The sequence below is a fragment of the Toxotes jaculatrix genome, chromosome 15, assembly GCF_017976425.1.
Source record: "Toxotes jaculatrix isolate fToxJac2 chromosome 15, fToxJac2.pri, whole genome shotgun sequence".
Classification (NCBI taxonomy): domain Eukaryota; kingdom Metazoa; phylum Chordata; class Actinopteri; family Toxotidae; genus Toxotes; species Toxotes jaculatrix.
Genome location: NC_054408.1, coordinates 8630005 through 8639029, shown reverse-complemented (window position 1 = coordinate 8639029; position 9025 = coordinate 8630005). Strand labels below are relative to the sequence as shown.

At 39.1% G+C, this 9025-nt stretch overlaps 1 protein-coding gene across 1 annotated transcript; it reads right to left on the bottom strand.

The window, feature by feature from the left end:
• Positions 1–2446: 2446 nt before the first annotated feature.
• Positions 2447–8004, bottom strand: tmem182a (transmembrane protein 182a). Its single transcript, XM_041056806.1, has 5 exons — positions 7846–8004; positions 6340–6463; positions 5075–5173; positions 4828–4965; positions 2447–3912 (listed from the first exon to the last, which is right to left on the bottom strand). The coding sequence occupies exons 1-5, from the start codon at positions 8002–8004 to the stop codon at positions 3686–3688; spliced, it is 747 nt and encodes a 248-aa protein (XP_040912740.1). The 3' UTR covers positions 2447–3685.
• Positions 8005–9025: the final 1021 nt, after the last annotated feature.

Here is a 9025-nt window from a genome sequence, read left to right as displayed (position 1 = left end):
AAATAGATTTGTTTCCACTTTGAGGCATGTGGCATATGGCCACTAGTTCCAGGACACATCTGGGCTTCTCTGGCCATACGCAACCTCAGAGCTTGTATTGAAACAACACTGGCACTCACCTGCCCTAGACTTAAAAATAAAGAGGATGCATCCTATGCTGCCAGGGCCCAAAATTTCTGGATCAACCAGTTCTGTTGAACGTCATTTTGCTTGCTCAGTGACTTTCTTTAAATTTCTACTATAACTCTGTTTTCTTCACTTGTATTTCTGCTTAAAGCACGTCTTCTGCACCTAGTCACATTTAAAGTCCCCCTCAACTCGAAGAGGTGTTCTTCTTATTGTTTTTTCACTCGGCTATTTGACCTTCACTGTGCAGAAAAACGTGTGTGCAGAGTTTGACAGTAGATAACATGTTCGTTTTACTGGTGGTGGAAAGTTTCTCTGTGTTCACCTTAAATCTTTAACACATGTACACACAAGTGTGATTTTGTTACATTGCAAGTTTGAAACCATCTGCCGTTCGATATGCAGCTTACACAAGTGTGATGTGGAGACTTGAAGCCTTCCGTGCACATGCACAGGCTGGACTTTTCTGTGAAATAGGAGACATCTTGTGTCTATTGGTTAAACTTCTGAGAAGAAAATTTTTGACATTTTCAGAGATTTTGGATTTTGAAAAGAGGGACAAGGAGAAGATGTTATGTTTAATTAGGTAAATCAATTAAATGGAAAAAAATCATGTCAGACAATAATTATTATGCAGAGCGGAGTACTCACCGTCTCAGAACATCTCTGGAGGGAACCCTCAAGTTAATAATTTCTGTTGTTTTGTTGTTTTGGCATTTTATTGTTTTTACATAAACAATAAAAAAAAAGGAAAAAAAAAAGGTTTGAAAAGTGCTATGCAAATAAAGTTTATTTAGTATAAAACACATTTTCACATTTTTTATTCATTGTTTTTTCCTTGATTTCATTGTATTGCATTTTATTTTTGCATTTTTTGGCTTTGGACATGACCAATCTGTTGGATGATGACAGATCATTAGTGAGTATTATATTATTAATTGTGTTGTTGTGTCGCTGCTTCAGTCCTGTTCTGTTCTGTCTGATCATATTTTTTCAGTCTCGCTATCAGAGTGCAGAGATTTTCCTTCTTGTTTTTTCAAAGTGCAGTATCTTGCAGGGCCTTGCTTTGGTTGCAATATGTGCAGACTAAATGGACCTGCAATGACACTGCTGCTCCCTTTCCCTCCTCCTCCTCCTCCTCCCCCTCCACCTCTTCTGGAAGTGTTACCCTCTCATCCTCTATCTCCCCTCATCCGCTATTCTCCCCCTCACCTCCTGCTGCACTCCATCCCTCTGCTGAGCACAGGTATTTGTTTAGGAATCTCTCGGTGGAAATTATACTCCATCTCCGGCGCTCCCTATCAACACACAATTATCATGGGCAATCATGCAGAACAGTGCTGAATTCAGCTGGGACTCCCACTCTGATGACATTACTTACTGCATGGCCCGGGCTTCTTCTGGAGGTAGCTTGCTCCTCACCTGCATTAAACCTCTCTCTCTCTCTCTCTCTCACATACACACACACACACTCACTTGGATATGGATAGAGAAATGATTAAACTTTTTTTTTTTATCTTATTAGGATTTCATTTAAACCAGGAAGTCCACCAGATAAGAAATCTCTTTCCAGGGGTAGACTTGGCTGAAAGGACTGCTCCAACCTGAAACAGAACAAATCCTGTGATCTTATCTTACAATTTATTAGCATCTGCCAACCTCTGTGGCCTCTTTTCGTGACCTGTGGTGGTTTACCTGTGTAGCTTCTCATATGACTGAGCTGAAGTTTGGTGTGGCTAGTCTCACATGGACAGCAATAAGAATTTCAGAAATTTGGAGGTGTGACTCTCTCTTGTGAGACTGACTTTGTTGTGAGGGCAAAGTCAGTCTCACAAAGTAATCAGTGCCTTTCTTTGTGCCACTCTGTCCTGCATTTTAAGTTAAACCACAGATGCATTTCCCCATGTATGATAAGTATATTATAATGCTCGAAAGGCACAGAGTTTATACAGACACATGAGAATAGACACAGGAGTCCATTCAGATCCTGATCAAACGCTCCATTCATGAGTGAAATTACCATCCGTCTGTCAGACAAGGTGTGAATTCTTTCATCTACAGATCCTACCTCTGAAGTTGTGATTCAATGCATAACGCCACATACTCTCCACATAGAACCTAGATAAGCAAAATGGGATTTCTGCCTCTCAGGGTGTGAGCTGATGTGTAAATCAACTGAGACAACAGTGCCATCTTGTGGTACATTGTATGAATCTTTTGCATTTATCCACACCGTTGTTAAAAATATTCCATTTCATAGAAAAGTGCTCTTTGTTACAGCGATAAAAAGCTTCACCGTGTCATTTTACTGGCAAACATATCACAGAAAATATGTGCTTTTTATTTGGACAGGTATATTGTCAGAGTCTCACAACACGCTACTTAACTCACAGATAAAATGGACTGATGGTAAAAGAACAAACACATAACATGAACATGAAAACGTCACATAAAAGCAAGTAACTCATGCTTCAAGCTTCACTTATAAATAATAAAAGCATTGAAGCAATAAACTGGTCAAACTGGAACAAAATGACCGAAAATGTTCTATGTACAGAAATATTAAAATAATATTGCAGAAAAAGAAGAAAATATTTAGCATGATACACTCAGTGAAATGTGAATATTTGATGATATTACAGGATAAGTCAGATGATTTTCTATATTTTTCTTGGTATCAGAAAATCCAACAAGCACCAAACATGTTTTAATCCACAATTACTGAACAACTGAATTATAAACTACAGTCAACCCCTAATTCAGGACCTTTTTGAAAAAAAAAAAAAAAACGAGTGATCTGTTTTTAAAGGTTTACATTGTCAGTGTAAATAGTTGGACTTTTCATGATTTGTTGACAAGAACAAAAATATAGAAAACAGAAAAGGCTGCTGGACCTCCGTTCTTTCCAAGAACACTGACTCTCATTACTGTATATACAGAATATAAAAATGATTGTGCCACCTCATAAGCTTGTCATTATGCACATTTTTATTAGTATCGTTTTGTTTTTTCCAAAACATTACACAAAGTAAAATATATACTTTAATTAGCTATTCAACCAGGGAACATAATCCCATGCATTCAAAAGATGCTTCAATGAATCATCATCAGCATTCAGTTTTGGGTAATTTTGCATTTTCAAAAATATACACTCATAAGCCTCACAACCATCAACACATAAGATTTAGACAACAAGGTTATACACCACAGTTATTTATATTGTATGTGATCAGGTTTGATGGGATCCTCATGAAGCCTACCATCTATCGATAGCACAGAACTGTATGTAACGAAGCTCAGCTGAATGTAGCTCAGGGTGGAGTGATTATGATGACATTTTTGAGCTCAACAATGGCTGCAATGTTTTTATCCTGGAACAAAATGTCCAGTGCTGTCCACCACCAAGCTGCCACACAGTATCTACAGACTCCTGCTTTTACAAAACAAAGTTCTGCTGGTAAAAAAAAAAAAAAAAATCTAACAAAAAAAAAAAAAAAAAACACTGGTGTTTCAAACATCTCAAGACCCTACTCTTGCTCTAACCCGCTGCTGGTTAAAGTCAGTGGTAGTGAATCTGGATGGTTCGGCCAATGAGGAGGAAAAGAAGGCCAGCCAGAAGGCAGAAGAAGATGCCAATGGGTGCAAACATGAAGGACAGGCCGTAGCTGAGGGACAAGTGGAAATCTGGACACAGTGTTGAGCGCTGGTGGTCTATATAGACATCCACCACATCCAGCACCTGCACCCACAGGATGTACATCACCACCACACACAGCAAGAAAATACCTGGTGCAGAGAAGAGATGTGACACTGTGACAACTGAAACTCACTCATATACATTACTCATAGACCAGCAGATCCACAAAAGGGGGGCTAAAATAAATATTTAACCAGTGGTGGGAGGGGTATTCAGATCCTTTACCTGAGTAAGAGTACAAACACAACCTTGTAAAATTACATCAATACAGGAAAAAGGCCTGCATTTTAAAAAGTACAGAACTATTATCAGCTAAAAGTGCTTAAACCTTTAAAATTAAAAATAGTTGTTCTGCAGAAAATTGGCCCCTGTGACACATATTTTATTATTTGTGGCATTATTAGATTGTATTAGGTACTGATGCATCAATGTGTAAGCAAAATTTAACTGTTGCTGGTCATGGAGGAATTAGTTTATACAGTCAGTGTAGTTTACTCCAGTAGGTTTCAAACCTAGGTCTCTCACCACCTCCAAAGATAAGATAAATCATGAGCTGATCAAAGTTATAGCAAAGAAGACAAAACAACTTCTGCCATTTTTGTATTATTCTCTAAGTTTTGCTTTTTTGTAAAACATTGAAGAGTTTTGCCCCTCAAACATTTATTTGAATTAAACCATTTCGGGAGCTTAGAGGGGAAACATCTCTTTGGTGGAGCTCCTAACAACACATAGACATTTGAAATGTGACAAGGGGCCCCACTGAGACATTGTTTCTTGGTCAGAGGTCACAATCCAAAAAGGTTGAGAACTACTGGTTTAATCTTTAACTCTGCAATACACTGCATTCAATAAATATTTCAAATGTTTTTAATGTGAAATCCTAATCTGAAACTTTGCCAGAAACTAAAGCTGTCAAGTAAATCTAGTGGAGTAAAAAGTACAAAGTTGAGCAGAGGTACAGAGAAGCATAAAACAGACTGGATTTAACCATTTCAAAGTCTCACCGGATACCAGGAAGAAGCCTCCCCCTGCTTTGTACAGGCGATGGCTGGCGAATGGAGCAGCACAGATGATGATGAACCCACCAAGCACCACAGCTGCCACACCAATGAGCATAAAGATGCTCCAGAAGCCCCTGTAGACTGGAAGACAGAAATATTAGCCAGTTGTACAAAGAGCCTTTAAATTACAGAGGAATACAGTCTCATTTTGTGCAAGGAGGCAAACATAAATAAGCACAAAGACACTTACTTATGGCAGAATCATACTCTGTGGCATTGTGGGTCTGGTGAGACACTGGGAACGGGAAGAGGTAGGCGTGCATGCATACTTTTGAGTGTGGCTGATTTGCTGGAGAGAGAAAGAATAAATCAGCACAGAAAAGAAATTGAATGAAATCAAGTAAACAAACACAGCTGTCAAGTAGAGGACTTCACTTACAAATACAATTTAATAATGCGGCAAAGAACTCAAAAACATGATGTATTATTCCCTGCACTTTTATGCTGATTGTTTAATTGGCATACAGGAAAGATGTATGTATCAGCTATTTCAAAAAATAAGCATTATTTTCTAAAGTTTGTAGAGTTTAACTGCGGTTCCTTTTTATCTTGTGGCAGCTCTTCCATGTATTGGAACGTAGCTAAATTTGACAATAGAGAAACAATGAGACAGGACTACTGTATACTTTTATGTTTTTATATTCCTCCCCTACTGTCTTCTCTCTTTTCTTCCACCATGTGAAATTCCACAGACCCTCACAAGGTCCTGTCAGTGCTGGAGGCTGTTTCTGACAATGAACCACCATTCAAAGTCCCCATCAGAAAATAGACGACGCACAATCATCTGACAAACGACCAGAATAACATCACATGGCACTCCCTCTAAAGAGTCACATGAGAGGATTTCTACCACCATGTCGTCAAACTGTTTTTACTGACAGAATATCAGCAAATCAAAAACAGATGCACTATGACTGAATCATAGCCCTACCACCTGACTCTGTGGAAACATAACATTGGCAGAGAACGGTTTCCAGTCATTAGCTTCATAAGACAGAGAATAGAAACATAAAAGATAAATTGGAAATTTAAAAAACTGTCCTTTCTGAGAGAGTGTCCCTTAATTTGTGTGTCTAAAACTTCTTATAATTCTTCTCAGGGTTATGAGCTGATGACATGTTTCAGAAGTCTGCCACAGAAAATTATGCTTTACCTCAGTAGACATCTCTTCCAAGATCTAAATTTCTATCACTGTATAGCATCGCGTAGAATATTATATATTGTGTATTATATATTATATGCTATATGTTTTAACATTCTGTATTTAAAATGTTATATGGTGATTTCTTTATTTTGTCACCTTCAAAGGGAAGGTTTACCACAACAATACTTTTTCACCATATTGGGTTTTAATGAGGTGAGAAGACAAAAAAACAAAATTATTCTTGTTATTTTAAAATATAGAACTGTGGAAACAATGACAAATTAAAGTTAATGTCAGTGTGTCTCACTCACTGAACCAGAGCTTCCATAGCAGGTTGTCATCACCCATATTGCCTCCAAAGGAACACCTCCAGAAAAAACCCTCATGGTACAGAGTAATATCACTGCTGTCCTCCTGCACTACCACATCTCCAGGCTGGAAAGCGGAAGAAAAGAAAGAATAATGACTTATTACCAAATGTAAATGGATGATAGAAAGTCTGCAGTATGGGGTTTATACAGTACAAGCACAGTTGCAGGTGCACTCCATGTTATCTGTTGATGTAATTAAAGTCTGTGAGAGCAATGTCAGGATCATGTGTTCAAGATCATATGAGGCAGGTGTTCAGTGCGTTGTCACTGTGGGACAGAGCAGCTGTTACGCCAGGTCAAGGGTCAAGCTGAGCGAGCACCATCAACCTCATTCAGGTTTGGTAAGGCACTGAGCGAGCGTGCAGGCCGAGGATGTTCCCATTCAGGAAACAAGCTGGTCACTATTTTTGCACGTGAGCATAAAACACATCCTAAATTGCCTGTTACGTCATCCATAAACCAACCAAGAGAAATTAGAGCAGAGGGTGTGTAGAAGTTCATGAGGTTGATAGAAGCAAGGTTAATCCAATCAGGGTGTGTTTTTATTTTGAAATCAGCAGTCTGAGAACTTGTTGAACAAATGCAGTGTTAGTTTGTTTTAAAGTGACAGTGACTCCCAACCTGGGGATCACTGTCAATTTGTTTAGCTGCTATTAACATATTAAACCTGTGACGAACACTGAAATTAGGGTGTTTTCATGGGACACAAGCCAGACGTTGAGAGCCAGTGCTATAGGGTGTAAACAATCCTGCTGGACTGTCTAAAGAATGAAAACAACTTTTTCAAACCTTATCCTACATTGCATATTGTTCTCTAAAAATACTACTTTATAACAGATCATACTGCGTTACAATGCTCTGTATACACCCAGTAGCACTTTGGTTTTATTGTGCTGATATCATGTCTCATTTCCAGTATCAGTGCCCACTATGAAAAGCTAAGTATGTTCTAGTCGGTGATATTTAATACAGTGCCATACCACTGGGACTACTGGTATTTGTATTTCTATAATAGCGGCACATGGTACAAGCTATGTCTCAATCACTGCATAGCTGCACACACACTACATTAAACAGTGTCTGATTACGTGACGAGAGCCTGCAGGGCTGCCTCTTTGCCCTGCAATTTATCTACTGAGAGAATGACTGGAGCAACTGATCACAGTTTCCAAAATAGAAAAAGCAGCTTTGATTCTAGTTTAAGGGTCAACCTTTAGACCTTAAACATATTTAACTTAACAAAACACCATTTAAAGTTGAAATTCTCTATAAAACAATGGAACATTTAGGCTTATTTATTCCCTCACTAGTTCAAGGTTACAAATATGAACATTTTTCCACCTAAAGACACATGTCAGCTAATGTTCCATGTAGACAAAGCAAATGATATATCTGACAATCTTCTGAGCTTCTTTGATCTGCTGTTGTTTGAAGTCCAACACCCACCTCCACAGTCACACCACCTGGGCCAACAGATCCGTCAGGATTTGGGTGGCAGCGTTCTGAGGCCAGCAGCCAGTAATCAGTTCCAAAAGAGAGTAGGATGAACACAGCAGCCAGAGCCCCAAAGAGCCCCGCAAAAAACAACGCCACACTTAGCTTCATGGTCCCTGGATTGAACGGCCACTCAGCTACTGGATGCCCACACTCGGTCTGATTTTCCCCTCCAACTACAGTAAGTGCATGTGACAAGCAGAGGCAGAAACAGTCAGTCCTCTTGCACTGTAGTATATCCACTGAATAAGATGGGTTGTTACTCTGTACAGCTGGTTTATGTTGGGTTACTGGATCTTGACTCTTCTCCTCTCCTGTTCCCTCTTTCTGTGTTATTGGAGGACAAAGTTGTGCACATGACTCCTTTGGACCCTCCACTGGGGTCTGCAGCCAGCCTCCACCACCCAGCCCCTCAACCCCCTGGGCTATTTTTGGGGTCTGATTGAAGGCGACTGTTTCACTCCACTGTGGGGCTGAGCGTGCAGAGCAGTTGGAGAGTGTGAAGGGAGGGGATCATCGCAGAAATAACCGGTGGCAACTGGACACCCACCATCTACACGGGAATGTGAAGGCAGGGTGAGACTGAAAGGACAGAAGAGAGGTAAAGTATCCCACAACACCCTGCCCAAAGCTTCTGCCCCACCAGTACAACATATACATAAACAGACACAGACACCAGTGTCATTTCCTTTGCACTGGGATAATGAAAGTGACTGTAAATGCACCTTTCAAATATCTTCTAAACAAGTTCTGGTTGTATCAGACACTATGAAGACATAGAAAATTATCATTATCAAGTTTCACAAACAGTTAAACTAGTCCTCAGGCTATGTAACAATAACATTGAAAAACACGTATAAACACACACATATAAGTGAGTTCATAAAACTGTTACAAAAATTACACAAAACTGTACTGTAAATTTATCATTTTGTAAGTTTCAGATACAGATCACAAAAACAGTGTCCTTACTAATTACCACTAAGTCAGTTTTATTTTTCACTTTTCATGCACAATGACAGTTCAAGGTGCTTAAAATCGTGAAAGCAAATCAATCAATATTATAAAATAATTCACAAAGCCTAAACAGTAACCACATCAAAGGCTATTTAAAGTAAAACTACAAACAGGA